The sequence below is a fragment of the Ascidiella aspersa genome, chromosome 1, assembly GCF_963924565.1.
Source record: "Ascidiella aspersa chromosome 1, kaAscAspe10.2, whole genome shotgun sequence".
NCBI lineage: Eukaryota > Metazoa > Chordata > Ascidiacea > Phlebobranchia > Ascidiidae > Ascidiella > Ascidiella aspersa.
This window is the reverse complement of record NC_139447.1, coordinates 22960705-22977896: the sequence shown is the minus strand read 5'-3', so window position 1 is coordinate 22977896 and position 17192 is coordinate 22960705. Positions and strand designations below refer to the sequence as shown.

Here is a 17192-nt window from a genome sequence, read left to right as displayed (position 1 = left end):
GGAATTTAAAAGTTCCGGTTCAGCTCCGGTTCGACTAAATTTATTTCCAAAACCAGTTTATAAAGTTCCGGTTCAGATACAATATAATTTGCGTTAAATCTCAAAATGTGGGTCGATAAATGTAGAGAATAATCTTTGAATTGTAAGTCATTTAATCTAAGTTACGTGACTTATTAAAAAAACAGCAACTCAATATTAAAATATCTAAAAAATATAAAATGAACGATTTTTTTATTCAATATTCAAATTTTTTTCATAAAATTTCGAACATGGTGTAACTTGACTCTGTAAAATAGAAATTGTGACGTCATTCAGGAGCGAACCGCTTTTATTTACAGGTTCGTGTTCGCTTAAGGTTCAGGTACTTTTAAATTATTCGGTTCAGTTCCGGTTCGGCTCCTTAAAATCTTATAAAAAACGATTCAGGTTCGGAAAAAATTGACTCAAAACCGGTTTATAAAGTTCCGGTTCGACTCCCTGAGTATAGAAAACAAAACTAAAATTCGCGCAAATCGCAGTTTTTTTGCTTTTACATAGTTTTAATCGTCAAAACCTGGGATTTGTTGGGGGGAGGGGGGATTCGTGCATTTTCACTTTATAATATTATGTAGCTTTCAACTAGAATATTTTAAGACAAAATCGACAAATAAATTTCAGAAATGAGTTTGAAGTATACGATACGCATGACGGATTTTTGGTTATTTACCCAAATGTGAGCCAAGGGTAACCACTTACCAGCGCGAGGGGTACAGTCAGGTGGTGAAGCAAATTATAGAAATGTGTAAAAAACAGATCTCGACTGTAAAAAATGTTATATGACGTTTATAAAGACTTTGGACTCGAAAGAAAGAAAATATAATTTTACTATCAATGGCTCTTGCAGGGCAAACTTTTGTACGCCACGCAATTTTAACTTAATAAACACCCCCTCACGGGCCTTATCGCAAAATTATACAAAGTTTACATTTAACTGGTTAGAAGCCTATAAGCCTTAAACAGTATTTTAGTCTTAACAAAAATATTATTTGGCCTTTGTTTGCTATATTTAGCCTGTTTTTTTTTTAAACTTTTTGCATCTGGTCACCCTGGTTTTTATACCGAAGTCTAGTTTTTTTGTAATTCATTTAGGTTTTTAGGTTTCTTTTTCTACAAAAGTAGGAAAATGTAATTTTTTGATAAATAAATGTTTTTTAATAGCTTTGTATCCAAAATATTTGATATTAAAGGACATGTAAAAACAATTAACAACATTTATATATATTTTTTTTTTTAAAACTGCATTTTAAGTTCATAAAAAACTTGTTCTCGTTTTTTAGTTTCACATTAGCTAAACTTCAAAAATCAGAGTACAATAGTATAGCATAAACCTATTAAGTCGTAGCCACACTAATAAATCAAATTAAATTCAAATATGTCGAATTCCTAATATTTTTGAAGTGTATTATATAGAAATCACTTAATGTTTGTAAATTACAACAAATTTCTGGTAGGACTTATTCTTAGTAACATTCACCATGCACAAATTGTGATTTTGTTTCATAGTGTTTTACAGAAAAACTAATTTTTCCACCATATTATGACTCATCCGTACTTAATGATTGTGTTATTTATAATGCCAATAACTAATTAAATTTTTTAACTGATCATTGTCCACAAATGGTTCGTTTTTATGAAGCATAACAATCAATATTTTTTTAATGATATCAAACTTGCCATAAGTAAAATTTTACTGGAAATATAGTGTTTAAATTATCAACCATAAACAAATTTGAAAAAATATACTTAAATGACCCATAGGCATGGGGGTAATATTTTTATATTTGTTTATGTCTGTTTTATAATATCCACTCAAAAGCAATGCCAATGAAACTATTCATGGTTACCAATGCATACTATGTGAAAAATACTATATGGGTAGGAATGTTCAAAGTAGAATATCGAATCCAATTCTGCCATTTATTTCGGGTAATTGGAACCGATATAATTTAATGTTTTACCGCCGACCGTCGCGCCTAATTATACAAACGCGTGTGGTAAGTTGGCCTGTCGCTGCGGCGACCAATTTATAGTGATGGCTTTAAATGTAACCAGTTAGTGTAACGTCAGCATTTTTTCGGGCGACCAATTACCGCGTCTCGCGATAACGTTAGTCTAATAATTAGGTGTCAATCAAGCATTATTGGGCGAGCGACTAACATGCAATTTCAGGTAGGGAGTTCCCAATTTCCCTAAATGCGTTAAGTTGCAAAGGTAACATTACGTTGTAAGAGGTGCTGGATATCACCAAATGCGCTATAGGGTTACTTAAGGTCAACTTTAGGCCAATATTCAGCGAGGTTATACAGTAATGCACAGCGTAATTGTCAAGTATTCGTTATGTCAATAGTAACTTATTCTTTGCAGTACATTATTTGACTGCATAACAGATCATTTCAGTCAAAAAAAGAAGCACAAAAACCCAACAATGCTTTAAAAACAGGGCCGAATTGCTAAAGAGTTCTGTGTTCGGTGTTGCATTGTACTCACTATTGGCAAAAATATAAGTTTTGGCAACAACCTGGACAGTGGACATATTACAGTTTACACAACTGCTTCAAATGACAGTTGTTAAGAATGTTAAACATATGGGAGATTTTTCTTATTATAATGTACACATGTTAGCAAAAAATCCCTTCCCCAAACAAAATCGAGGTTAAATAATTTAATAAAATTATACTAGGATTCGATATTCTGGATTCGTTATTCTAGATTCGAAACCCATATTCTAGAATACCTTGGTATTCTACTTTGAACATCCCTATATATGGGTTTTATATTTATCAGACCCCCCTTATTTTTTTTTGCCCCCTTTTTGGACATAGCCCAATTTGGTTCCAAAATTTTTCAAAATGGATAATTTTGGTTTAGGACTTAGCCCCATAGTTTACTAAATAACTGTTACAGAAATCAAAAAATGTTTAATGCTGTTATGTAAATAAACCTTCAGAAATACATATGGGTGCTCCGTGCCATTTGGGTTGAACAATTTTTATTCACTTATAAATTTCCGCATTAATCACACTATACCTACCTATTGGCTATGTTTCATTTACTGAGTAATACTGAATACATTACCGGTGCCCAGGGTTTTAAAAGGTTTGGTTTGGGTGGACGCTAAGTAGTTTTAAGAGATCGCAAGTGTTTCATTTAAATACCAAAAAGTTGCAAGTCCAAAATTTGGGAAACCGCTGGAGAAATTTAAAAAAAAAAAAAGCACATGGTATTTTTAACTGACCAGTTAAACAATAAGATTGTTACACATTTGACATTAACACTCTGACGCCCCGTGAGGACACCTGGGTTGGGGGAATATGTCACAAACATTTTACACCTGGAAGATGCAAACCAGAGATGGAAAGTGAAACCAAACGACAGATACACATGCATTTCTTCTAAAAAAATATTTTTTACTGCAAAAATCATTGTAAATAAACAAAACAGGTAAATAGGTAGAAGGCTGTAATTCAAACTGAAAATGAATATCACAATTTATAAATAAAAATGGCAAAAAAGTAAAAAAAAACTCAAACTATATCAATTACCAGAGGATTTGTAATTCAAACTGAAAATGAAACGCAGTGTTTCTCAACCGTTTTTCACTGCGACCCAAATATTATCAACATAGAAAAAGTGTTACAAGTTTGCCAACTTATAAATAAAAGCTATCTTACCTTCCATAAGTTTTCCATTAGCGACAAAATTTCACTGAACTTTTATATAAGTGAACAAAACATAACAAATTAGCATTAATATCATTACAGTGCAAACCTAATTACATGAACCATATTATGTTCGTTTTGCGTCTGAAATTTAAAAAAATATTGCCCAGAAGGCCAAAAAAAGGCCCAAAAAACTTATATAATATATACAACTAAAGTCGACGACCCAAATGAAATTTTGAGTCCGGTCACATGTATCAAGGCGGAAAAAAATGTATTTTATTATCTGGAATGTCCCGATTTAAGCCATAAGTATGCACAAGTACCTAAATTTGCGGTTTAAGATATATTTAACGACTGTTTTGCAGCAAATAAGAAAAATATGCCACCCCCAGGTTGGGAACCACTGATTTATTCTACTCACACCTGTTGTCTCACAACCTAAACTTATTTTGTAATTTTGACGTTTTCGTTTCTGACTCCAACTTTAAGGTGCTTTCCATTCCGCAGTAATCTTACATGGTTAGATTTATTAGGATTATTTCAGGACAAAAATTATCCAACATTTGTAAAAACATATGGATGCGTAAGAAGTGGATCATATCAATTAAATTCAAACTTATTTATGCTAATTTCTTATTTTTTGTTCGATTACAAAAATTTCAGTCAAGTTTTGTTTAACCAGGGTAATACCCACACCTGTTGTCTCACGTATTGTTTATTTCTACCATTAACGCTTGACAACCGAGAAAAAAAGTTGTTAAACGCGTAAAGACCTGTTTGAACTAAGACCCACGTGATAATATTTCAGGGATTTTTCGCCATAGAGGAATTTGGCTAGCGTACACAAAAGCCAGCATAACTTCTTCAGTTTTCAATTTGTTAATCTTTTCTCACACGGTGGCTTGTTTGTGTAGATATAAAAACACTGTACGTAATGCATGGCACTGAATGTTTTATGTTAACATTAACAAGCATGATTTAGATCAGTGCTTTTCAACCTTTTTGCTGGAGTGGAACCCTATGGAAACATTTCACTGGCTCGAGGAACCCCAGTGTAATAAACACCTCAATTAGCTAAACAATTTAAAAATTGTGGAACCCCTGGACTGTACTAGCGGAACCCTGGTTGGAAACCACTGATTTAGATTATTTGTCGGATTTTACCCAATATGACAATTGTGTGTACAGTGTACATAAGTATTAAATGGTATAAATACAATTTATGTAGATTGTGATACTATGCTTAAAACCACAATGTATACAAATGTTGGTCACCAAATCCAAAAATAAGTTAAACTTTGTGGACTTAAGCCAAACATGTTTTGCTTAGCACATTGGTTTATGTCCACACATGGACATAGACCAGTTTGGATCTGAATTTTTTTGGGGGGCAGAAATTCCATTTGGACATAGACCTTATAAACTTGAGATATAGGCTATGAAAATATATTTTTTTAAAAGATCTATGTCCATAATACAATAAAATTAAAAAAATTTGGTTCTACACCGACGATATATAAAATTTAAATTTTAAGAAATGAATTAATGATTTATACCTGTTTAATAAACATTGTTAAGTATCATAAGTGTTTTAGCTGTTATTAATATTCATAATCATTACATTTAGTTAATGAATGCACTTGTTTTTACTTGGATGTTCAGAAAAATCAAATTTATATTAATTTTTTAAATAAAAGTTCTGATTTTCTACACCTTATTTATCTTGGAGCATTAACAAAAGAAGTGATGGCCCGAGTACTGGTTGGAGTAAAGAGGGTTATTGATTATGCTGTAAAGGTAAAAGCTTGTTTGTTTGTCCTTTTTGTACAACTTACTTTGGTTGATAAATGATTTAAATGTTTAGCGTTTTAAAATGTATATATTTGTACAACTAAAGATATATTACAGGCTGTTAATGGGGGATTTTTAAGTTTGCAACTGGGTGAACTTAAAATTAATGTGTTTATTAAAACCATCAAGATCAAGCAAAATTTGTTTATAGTGAGTGTTTGTAAATACTGTGCAAAAATTGGTTGTTTGGGTCAATATTGTTTTAATTTGTTATAATTTTAGTACAACTTCAAGAACCATAGTAAACATGATGATTTGCTTGAAGTACCTTTATTCCACCTATACAGCTTTGTTAAGACACAGTTTGTATACAGGCAATTCTACCAAAAAGGCTTTCTGAAATGGAGTATATATTGTAAATGTTATCTTGTTCCTGAAACTATTTTTATTATAGCTTTTCTCTGTAATAACAGGCTGACACCATGTATCATGGCCTTTAGTTTTGAGTAGTAGTTAAGGGGTTACAGCAAACAAAAGTTTAGAACTGGGCTACTTTAACAATAGAGATTTGCTATATGCACTCTTTTTCCAACCAACTTCCATAAGTTCAGGTAATTCATTTAAATTGCTATAATAAAATTAATATATGTTATATACTTTTTTGTAAAATTTTCAAAACCCAGGAAAGAAATCAGTAATCAAACAAACCTTTTATTTCTAAGTATTTTAACTTTCATTTAGATAAGGGTAAAACCTGATAAAACTGGAGTGGTTACTGATGGAGTTAAACATTCTATGAATCCATTTGATGAAATTGCAGTTGAAGAAGCTATAAGGTCTTTTTTTACACAAAATGTTTAATTGGTGTTTCATATTTTTGATTATAAGAAATTGCTCTTTTTATAGATTAAAGGAGAAAAAAATAGCAAGTGAAATTATTGCTGTCAGTTGCGGCCCAACTCAAAACCAGGTAAATAATCAAAGCAGTTTAACTATTCTATTTGTTCGAATTTGAGAAAAATGTTTTTTGCTTAGCATAGTCGTCAAGAACTATCTATAACGTATGTTTTTGCAGGAAACTATTAGAACTGCACTAGCTATGGGTGCAGATAGAGGGATACATGTTGAAGTATCTGGAAATGAATATGAGAAACTTACTCCTTTACATGTAAGTTATTATGATGTTGTTGCTTAAACCTTTGTTCTGCATGAAATGTTCTTAGAAGCCTTTTTGTAGATGGTAGTTTTCAAGCTCACCCAAAAATAATAATTTAGAGTGTGGTTGGCAGTCTGTTTTGATTGTAGTATCTTAATTCACTATATTATTAATTTTTAGTAAATTTACTTTGTTTTTAAATTAAAATATTTTACTCAATTGTGATATCTTGGAATTACAAAATGAAACAAGGAAAATAATATAAGTTAACTTTTTTTAACAAATCCATGTTTACATTAGTTTTTATCAATGATTTTTAAACATCTTATCATATTTATTCAAAACCAAAATGTTAAAATTTCCTGTGTATTTAATATTTGTTAACTAGTGTACCTTTTTTGAAAATTATTCAGCTTTAAGATATATATTCTGCTTAGTCAAATAAATAATGTATACTTGCATTATTTTTTAAATAAGATTAATATGTATGATTCATTGTGTATTTTAAAAATATTCTGTTTGGTTTAATGTTATGATACCTAGAAATATTGGATAATCCTAGTTGTTTGAATATATTTAGCTTGTAATTCGGGGTTTTCACAAAGTTTTTGAATTGATTGCATATTGAAAATCATGAAAAACTCTGTGTTTTTCCAAAGGTATTTTTATAGTCTTTGAATTTGTTTTTTTTGTGCATGTTTAAATTATGTTGTCATATATATCTGGGATAGGATACATTTCAGTTTATCTAGCTTTCCAATATTTATTTAACCCTTATTTTGCATATTCACATTCCATGATGCTGAAAGAATTTTTTTGGGGGGCGAAAAAATAAAAAATTTGTTTGTTTTTCAGGAAAAGCTATACCATAATTTCATATTAAAATATCGGCTCAAATTTACTGATACCGTTATATTGGTAGGAGCGTAATATCGGCCGATATTATCGATAAACCGATATACCGCTCTATCTCTAATTTATACTGTCTTGGTTTTAAATTTTATTCAAAACACAGCGGATGATTAAATTTTAGGCCTTTAAAAACCTATTCTATTTTTTAGAGGTCATTACATTTTTTCGCTGAACACTTTTTGTGTTCTCAAACTGCGTGCAGCAAAAATACTAAAAACTAAGATCCATAATAAACAACACAACATCAAATTGTTCAACTTTCAGTTTTTCTTTCTAGTGTAGTACCTGGGCCTGTTTGTTTGAGCAAAAAATTATTATCATGCTGTATTGTACTTAAGCAGAAAAGGTCATGTGATGAATCCTATTATTTCCAAAGAGTATTAATATTATGCACCTTTTGTGGAGAGAAAAACGATGGAACATTTCCATGATGCATTTAGTCAAACAATAAATTTAATTTGGTTAATTAGGGGTTGAAGGGGTGCCATTTTGTGGTGTGAAACCAATCCAATGCAACTACTGTATATCAATAGCACTAAAGTGCATTTTGTAAAGATTTTACAAATTGTGCTGACAAGTCAAAAAATAATTGCCTATTTATAAGGTATTGTGCAGTCTTATGTGTCTTTATGACTTAAGTTTTAACCATGTGTATTTCCGCTAGGTATCTAAAATTTTAGCAAAGTTGGCTGAACAGGAAAAGGCTGAACTTATTGTGCTTGGAAAACAAGCCATTGATGGTGACTGCAACCAAACTGCGCAAATGACTGCTTCCATACTGGACTGGGCACAGGTATTTTCCTGGCAACTATTTTTGAAACACATTGGTGTTTTTTCTGTTGAAAATAATTTTTTAAAGGGCACTTTTGCATCTGAACTAAAACTGCAAGATTCCAAAGTAACTGTTGTGAGGGAAATCGATGGTGGTTTGGAAACAGTTGAACTAAAAATGCCTGCAGTTATTTCTGCTGATCTTCGCCTAAATGAACCAAGATATGCAACTTTACCAAATATAATGGTAAGGGATTCACTGTTTTTAACTTGGATTTATAGCATGTTGACATTATTATCTAAAACAATGGCTTGATGCTTGTTTTTAGAAAGCCAAAAAAAAGAAAGTTTTGAAAACAACACCATCTGAACTTGGTGTGAATGTTAAATCAGATCTAGCGGTTCTTGAAGTAATTGATCCACCAGAAAGAAAAGCTGGTATTAAAGTTGAAAATGTGGATGAGTTGGTGAGAAAACTAAAAGAAGTTGGTGTGGTGTAATCTACACTTAAATGCAAACACCTTAATTATTTTTTAGACAATTTACCTTTGTCAATTGACAGTTTCGCAAATAAACTAAATGAACAATTGTTTGTGATATTTTTCTATAGGGGTTTCTGCCAGCTGACTTATATTGCCCTTTTTTGTGCTTTTAATTTTAAACAGTTGTTTTGTGTCACAGTAAGTTTGGGAACAAATTAAAAGGGGCCTTTGACTTTACAGACCTGTGTGAGGCTGCAGAGAAACTAAAAAAATAATAGTGTTCCTGTATTTTCCAAAGTTGTGTTTTGGTGGACTACATTGAAAAATGGTTATAAATATGCACACCTAGATATATCTTGTCATTTTGTAGCTTGCAAAGCTAAAGTATTTTTATTGTTTAGTATAGTCCCTTTTCATGAGCGGTGGCCCAATTTTATAAGCTTGCAGCACTTTGTGTCCCTCCTTCCTTGTTCAAACAATAGAAGAGAAACTCTAGTTTTGCCTGAATGCGAAAAGCTTATGTGGTTCAGTTATCAAAATATTTTAGGAGGCCATGGTCTGTTGTCTAGGGATGTTCAAAGTAGAATCTAAGGGAATTCTAGAACTTAAGGTTTTGATCTAGTATAATGAAGCGACTCCTGGTATATATTTTTTTTAAGTTATCTCTAATATGTTTGAGGGAGGGATTAATTTTAATATGTCCTACAGGACCCACAGTAACAGCAATAAATCACAAAATAAATTGCTAACATGTGTATATTGTATAAACTATTGCAGCCAGGCATAATATCAAGTTTGTAGAGCTCTTCTGGCAAATGTATTGCCAGAAGAGCTCTACAAACTTTATGTGTATATTGTAATAAAAAAAATAGTCTCCAAAATATTTAACATTCTTCACAACTGTCATTTGAAGTAGTTGTGTAATCTATACTACATGTCCAAGTTGCAAGTTTTATGAGGGAATGTTACTTTTGTAACACATTAGTCACTTGCCTTATAACGCTTGATTAGCATTTGACACAGAGTGGTTGGTCGCCTAAAAAAACAGTGACACTGCACTACCAGGTTACATGTAAAGCAAGCACTATAAATGTGTCGCCACAGCAACAGGCCTTTATCTAAACACAATTAGGCGCAACCATTGAAACATTAAATCATATCGGTTTCGATATTACTCAAACTGAATGACAGAATTGGATATGAATCACCATTTGGATTTGAATTTGCAGATACGATATTCTACTTTGAACATCCCCTCACCACCTGAAACCATCTGGCTTTTATTGTATATTTTCTGTATCACTATACCTTCCCATCATTAAATTAAAACATTCTTCTGCACAGACCATAGATAATGACATGTATGGCCATATATGTGGCCCATAGGCCTGGGTCTTGCACTAAGATGAGGTAAACACCTCAATATTAGGTTAAAGTTCATCGGTGGAGACTTGTTATTTGCCAAAACTGAAACATGTAATATAAAAAGATAATTATTTATTTTTTACTTTAAAGTGCATTGCAGGTTACAGGAATGCTTTTAAGGTACACTTGGTAATGTGTTTGAGATCCCGTCTCAATTCATTTTGACCTAAAGTGCAATTTTTATAGCCTTACTACATGTTAACAATAAAAACGTTCTACTTTTGTCACAATAAAGTAATGAATTTAGCTGTAATCAGGATAAGTAAAAAAAGACAGCAGAATAAATTGGACAAATAGAACTTCACACATTAAACCATTGAAATTAATGAACAGTCGAAACCAGGGGTCGACAACCTATGAACCGCGGGCCGGATCTGCCTCTTTTTGAAACTGGGAACAAGGACATTTCCCATATTTTGTGGCTATTTTAACAATGTGAATGCAATTATTTTTTTCGTGCTATGTATTATGTCAGTTTTTTTAAGAAATTGTTGAAGCGGCAGGTGTACTGTGTATCCTAAAAATAATAATTATTGCACTTCGAATAAATTTATTTTATGTTTTGATCAGTGTTTAACAACGACATACACCGCAAATTAAATTAGCGATTATTTTTTTCTTGTTTGTGTATTTTTATTACACATTTATCACTGGTGCTGATTTGTGGACTAAAATTTTAAACCTAAAAATGCATTTTTTTGGATTTTGTGCAAACGCTCTTTCTGAAAAATATGCTGTCTACCACTAACCAATAATTGTCAGTTGTTTTAAATAAATGCTTAAAAACTGAACATTTTAACAACAAAATAGCCAGTTAAAAATAAAACGCAGAGATTATTCTTCGTTTTGGCCCCAGATTGAAAAAGGTTGCTGACCCCTGGTCTAAACCTATAGTGCACATAAAAAAACATTATCAAGTATATCAAATCAAATTAAAAAAACAGCAATCATTTTAGGTGAAATCAAAATTTTGCGTAGGATTGTATGTACAACTGTTACATATTGTATTAATAAAAGTAGAAGAAAAATGCAGCACAATTTTGTACCTACCAGGTGAATGGACATTTAATATTCTATATTAAAAGGATATTGTTTGCTAGGCACTGAGTTTAAGTAAGGACAACATCTGTATCCACAGTCCATTGTTGCAAGTTGCTTCATGTCATCTTCATCCAATGCAAAATTAAAAATGTCCAGATTTTCTTGTAATCTTGATTCATTTGCTGATTTAACAAGGACAACATGGCCATTCTCAATTTGCCACCTAAGTAGAACTTGTGCAGGTGTTCTGTCATGTTTTAAAGCAATGTTAAGGACATTTTTGTTATTTAACATATCTGGGTTGTCTTGTCGTTTAACCTGACCACCGAGTGACCTAAATGTGCTCAAAACTACGCCTTGGTTTAAACAAAACTGGCGAAGTTCGTTTTGTGGTAGGCAAGGGTGACATTCAACTTGGTTTGTGACTGGTTTTATGGTACAATGGTCAATCACTTGCTTAACCTGTTGGCTGTTGAAATTAGATACCCCAATAGAAGAAGCAAGGCCCAGTTGGACACATTCCTCCATAGCTTTCCAAATTTCCTTAGGTTGAATGTCATCAAACATTGGCTGATCGTTTTCATCGCATTTTTCCTTAAGTCCAACGACACCATCTTCAAATGGCATTAAACAGACAGGGGAGTGGATAAGGTACAAATCAACATAGTTCATGTTTAAATTTTTAAGGCTCTCTTTCAGGCAAGGAACCACCATTGACGGACGGTTACACGTGTTAAGTAGTTTAGTAACTATACGAATTTCAGTCCTTGAAATGTTGTATTCCTTCATGCCATCTGCAATAGCCTTGCCAACTTCTTTTTCGTTTTGATAAAACATTGCAGTATCAAAATGCCTGTAACCAAGTTTTAACGCGTGTTTCACAGCTTCGTACGATTCATTCCCCTTAGCTCTGTACGTTCCCAAGCCAAGTTGTGGAAAAATTGCACCATTGTTAAAAGGAACCGGTTGGACAATATTGGGCATTTTGTCACTCAATCGTTAGATCATACAAACTACGAAAATAAATCGCTTGCGCTGCGCAGCTTACTTGCTCTTTGCTGTAGCGACATTAATTCCATGTTGTTTTCCACGTGCGAATATCCGCTTCGATTAAAAAAGTGAAACTTGTTGTTTTTGTAATTTTTCAGACGATTAAAACATGTGAAACCAAAGTAGTACCAGTTGTACAATATACATGTAATTTACCGTTTGTATTAAACAACGAATGAGAATTGTAAAATAAATGACCCAAATTTTCTCTGTTACATACTGGATCAAAAATCGGTTTAATTTCACATATGGCCTAAACTTGAGTCGAAGTAATCAACAAGTCGCAAGATAAAATCGAGAGTTAGGTCATTGTTTGGTTTGATTGCAATGTGCTTTCTGCTGGTTGCGCGTTTCTAACTATGTCATGTGTGAAAGATAAATTTATTCTTTGTTTGAGTAGCCCCAAATTGGTGAAAGTTTAGACCGAGGTTATGTTATCTAGATTTGTCGTTTATGTGAATGGACATTTTCACAGCCTTTTTGGTTACAAGCACGCATGCAGAAAAGTGGATCGTCAGCGACATGTCTTCCAACCTTGGAAACCTTGAGCATCGCCCACACTCTGCAGGATTCTTCGTGGATATGTGTCCGGAAAAAGCGCTTGTCCATGGAAAAATCATTTGAAATCCAGCACTTGCTAATGTAAAGACTTACTTTTATCGTTTCGAATTTCAGCATCGCGGAACCCTTCATGTACATTACATCGCATGGTTGCACAAAAAGTAACGTAACAAAGTTTAGATTTAGAGACAGTCATCTGAGTGTTGGTTCGTTGTCGTCCGATATTCCAGGACGAGATGTCGCGTTTCGTTATCAACCGAATTAACGCCATGCGAGCCTGAAATGGTCATGTCATTGAGTGACATAAAAATGGCATACACGCCTGGATTGACAAAACGGTGCTCTCTTCCGTATTATAAAAACGCGCGTGAAAACGAAACTGTTCAGCGATATTTAAATCGTCCTTTCGCCAGTAGACAGATGACTCTGTTCGAGTTCATGCACATGTATCATTGGACCAAAAACTCGACACTTCTTCCATATGTTCAAAACAATGTTTTGCTCGTTGGTTTCAAGCATGCATCATTGACAAACGACCAGTTTTTTCTTTCAAGACAGCCTTTTAAACAAAGTGTTTACACAATTTAATTCACTTGTTCCAACAGGATTTTTAGAAATACCGGAAGATCTGCGAATGTTTTCTTTTGCTATGAATAATCGACAAGAAATTTGGAGCAGCAACAAAGCTCTTCGCGAATTCTGTCGACCACGATGGGATGCATTGTACTACATTGAAAACTTCGTATTTTATGTTGAAAGTTTGCGGCGCATATGGACGTTGTGGAAAAATGGTCGATGAGGTTTCCACCAACTGTGTATTCCATCGTCCACTGATCAACAAGAGCCATCTCTAAATGCTGTGCAAACATCGTTCGTGACATTCGTAAGTCTGACTCTTTAGAACTATTTTGTTTGTTTTGTGAAACATTAAATGTGTAGATGTGTTTACACGGATGTAACGTTACTTCAAAACTGATCCGACGCAAAAAATTGGTGTCAACAATGTTTCGTTTGCACATTGGCTGCAAAAATAACGCAAACATTGTGTATCGTTTGCAAGGAATTTAGGCAATAGAATTTTCTGAAAATTTTCCATTTGACACAGCGATGAAAACAAAAATTGTCTGTGTAAAACAACAATATGACGAAGTGGCTGCTATAAATGCAAAATAAGGGGTCTAACATTGTAAGCTCACATTGATATTTGATTTGCAGGTGTTGTCAAAAGTTGAACAGCAGTCCATATGGAATCGTCAACCGTTTCGGAAAATCGATTTTTCCTTCTTCGTGGAGAACATGGAACCGTTACTCTTCACAGTATCATTATTCACTACATTGCAAAAAATCAAAAGGTTTTGGTTTGTTGCCCAACTGGCTTTCTCGCTGCCACCTACAAGGCACTTTTTCGAAAACAAGTATGCTGTGAAACCGTCCATTCGGCTTTCCAGATAGCTATTTCCGAAATAGACCAAAATGACACAAATTGGTATCTTCGAATGTTCGACGTCATTTTAATTGACGAAATCAGCATGATCCCAAGAAAATTTTCATCCTACACTGCAACAACGATTTCATCAATGCCTAGGCGTCCAGTAGGCCTATAACAGTGTCTTGTGGAGATCCCATGCAACTTCAACCTTTTGGTAAAACTGATGAAGAATGCCAGAGCTTGTTCGAGGATGTTACGTTCCTTTCCCAATGTTAATCAACTAGTCTCCATCAACAATTTCGTCCTAATGACACCGAGCTTCACAAATTTTTAATCATAATTCGACACTGGTGTCCTTCAAGGCGACAACTAGAAGAGTTTTGTCAAGGAATTGTGCTTGAAACATCAAATTACCCGTCTCCAGACACTATCCTGTCTACATGGAGTAATACGCATACATCTTTCTTGACCTTTACAAATCGAGGTTGTCAGTTTGTGAACAACGTTATTATTGAACACTTCTTTTTCAGGTCGTTAACACTCGGGTTTGTTTCCATGGGTTCTTCATCTGAAGTAAAACAACCAATTTACGAGGGAATGCTTGTACGAATCACAGAAAATCGGGATAAAAGTAGAAGATATGTAAACGGTCAAGTGGGAAAAATTGCATTATTCTACAAGAGAATTATCATGTTGGAAATCGAAGATGATAATTACATTAAAATATACCCAGTCACTAACGATTCTTCAGGGCCAACGTACTATCCTTCGGTTCCTGCCTACGCATCAACAATCCACAAATCGCAAGGTCAAAACATGAGACATGTTGTACTTTGGTTTATATGTAGCTATGTCACGTGTGAAGAAGAAAGCAAACCTTCGATTTTTGGTTGCACCCACTTTGCGACATTTCCGACCCAAAGTTCTACATGTTGCATAACTTTTTATGGTTGTTTTGTGTTTAACTGTGTTTTTATATTTATTATTAGTCGTTGCATCTGCATTCGACAATTTTTTCATGATGTATAACGTGTCAGTTTTATTTCTGCATAAATCGGTTCAAATAAAGCCAGTGTCTTTTTTGTTTCTCTAGTGCAATGGTGTACAACCTGCGGCCGTATGGGCGCATGCGGCCGTCGATGAATAATTGTGCGGCCGTTAACACGTATTTTAATAAACATGTGTTGGCGGCCGTGACTGTGCTGGCATGCGTTAATGGTTGACGTGCTAAATGCAGATTATAATTTTTTACGACTTTAGGGAATGCAGTTAAATCAGTGAGCTAAGCGCTTTCGCTACATTCTCATTCTCAGTGAACAGATTTCTTATGTGCGCTAAAAAAACTTGATTTCATTGTTTGGTTGATGCACAAAGAAATCAGTGTGTGACAGGGGTATAGGCAACCTACGGCCCGCGGACCGGATCGGCTTGCCAATGTAATTTATCCGGCCCGCGGCCTCTTTGGACAAACTATAGACACGAGTCCATTACAAATACTTTTTGACTATTTTAACTTGGCAAGTGCGGAAAAATTTTCGCGCTTCGCGCGAATGATATTTGTACGTCCGGTTCGTTTTGAGGTTGTCTTTTCCACTAGATCAGCGCTTCTTTACCGTTAAACAGTGGAAGGCTAACAAGTGGATTGCGGGCAAAAGGAAACCGTATTAAAAAATATTGGACATAAATTTTTTATTTTTTTTTAAATTTTGGGCAATGCAATAAAAACTTGCACGAAATTTAAAACAACAGTATAGAAAAAAATGCTGAATTTGGAACTTTGAGACAGGTGATAAAATTAGACGGGGTTTTTATGTTATAGGCCAACCAGACATTCGTCTACCATTGGTGGTCAATAGATTGGCTAAGAGCATTAGAGCAGGCCCCCTAAAAATATTATTTTTTGACAAATTTCTATGCAAACGCTATTTTTTCGCGCTTTGCGCGAACTTCTTCTATCTGTCTTTATTGTATTTTAGTCCCTTTGAAGTAAATCCATTAATATCAAAAGTGCTACTTATATCATGGCATATTGCGCCGCATTACTAACAAAATCCAATTCTTACATAAATGCTTGTGTTTGTAACAAAATGCGATTATTTTATGTGCCTAAGCCCATTTCGATTGAATTAAAAGTTTTGCCAAATCTAAACGTAATAAACGCATTTTTTTAGCGCTTCGCGCGATTAATTTTCATTTAGGTTCCATATTTTACCACGAGTTCGTTAGACAACAAAACGTCTTTTTAAGATTAATTATGTTATGACGTCATGATTTGACGACTTTTTGAGTCATCCCTATAATAATTTAACTTGCGGCCGTGAGGAAAATAAGACTGGCAATGCGGCCGTCAAGAGCTGTAAGGTTGGACGCCCCTGCCCTAGTGAATGCAAATGTCAATAAAAAATGTTTTTGATGTACCCATATTGCGAAATTAAAGACACAATGTTGTATACCATGTCAATGTGCTATAATCTTTGCCTGCGCTTATAGAAAGGGACGTCCTGGAAAGCTTGTTTATGGATGCACAAATATTTACATGTTGTATAGTGTGTCAGTATCATTCATCTTTGGTTGGTTCTACTAAAAGAAAGTGTCATGAAAGCATGCCATACTCGCAATAATGCTCAACAACTGTATATGTTAACAACCTTCCATACAACAGACATCGAAACACAACGGTTTAGTTAGAAGCATTTCAAATTTTTTGGTCATTTAAGCGCCAAAAAAATTTGAACTTGCGAAGCAGTAACATTAGTTTAGACATGTTTGAAACTTTGTCTTGATTTAAACATAACGGTTTAGTTAGAAGCATTTCAAATTTTTTTTTTTTGGCATCACCAAGAAAAACAATAATATATGACAACCAAATTGCA

At 33.8% G+C, this 17192-nt stretch overlaps 1 protein-coding gene and 2 pseudogenes across 1 annotated transcript; 2 read left to right on the top strand and 1 right to left on the bottom strand.

The window, feature by feature from the left end:
• Positions 1 to 5367: 5367 nt before the first annotated feature.
• LOC146168325 (electron transfer flavoprotein subunit beta-like) lies at positions 5368 to 8918 on the top strand. The gene is made up of 7 exons (XM_083383335.1): positions 5368 to 5498; positions 6234 to 6328; positions 6399 to 6462; positions 6568 to 6660; positions 8225 to 8353; positions 8420 to 8578; positions 8661 to 8918. Exons 1-7 carry the CDS (start codon positions 5448 to 5450, stop codon positions 8829 to 8831), a joined length of 762 nt encoding a protein of 253 aa, XP_083239461.1. The 5' UTR covers positions 5368 to 5447; the 3' UTR covers positions 8832 to 8918.
• A 1362-nt stretch (positions 8919 to 10280) lies between these two features.
• On the bottom strand, positions 10281 to 12321 carry LOC146168324 (1,5-anhydro-D-fructose reductase pseudogene; annotated as a pseudogene).
• A 504-nt stretch (positions 12322 to 12825) lies between these two features.
• LOC146168323 (uncharacterized) lies at positions 12826 to 15259 on the top strand (annotated as a pseudogene).
• Positions 15260 to 17192: the final 1933 nt, after the last annotated feature.

Coding starts and splice junctions, on each gene's coding strand:
- LOC146168325 (XM_083383335.1), top strand. CDS start 5,448: ATGGCCCGAGTACTGGTTGGAGTAAAGAGGGTTATTGATTATGCTGTA. Junction 5,499..6,233: donor TTATTGATTATGCTGTAAAG/GTAAAAGCTTGT, acceptor ACTTTCATTTAG/ATAAGGGTAAAACCTGATAA. Junction 8,579..8,660: donor CAACTTTACCAAATATAATG/GTAAGGGATTCA, acceptor GCTTGTTTTTAG/AAAGCCAAAAAAAAGAAAGT.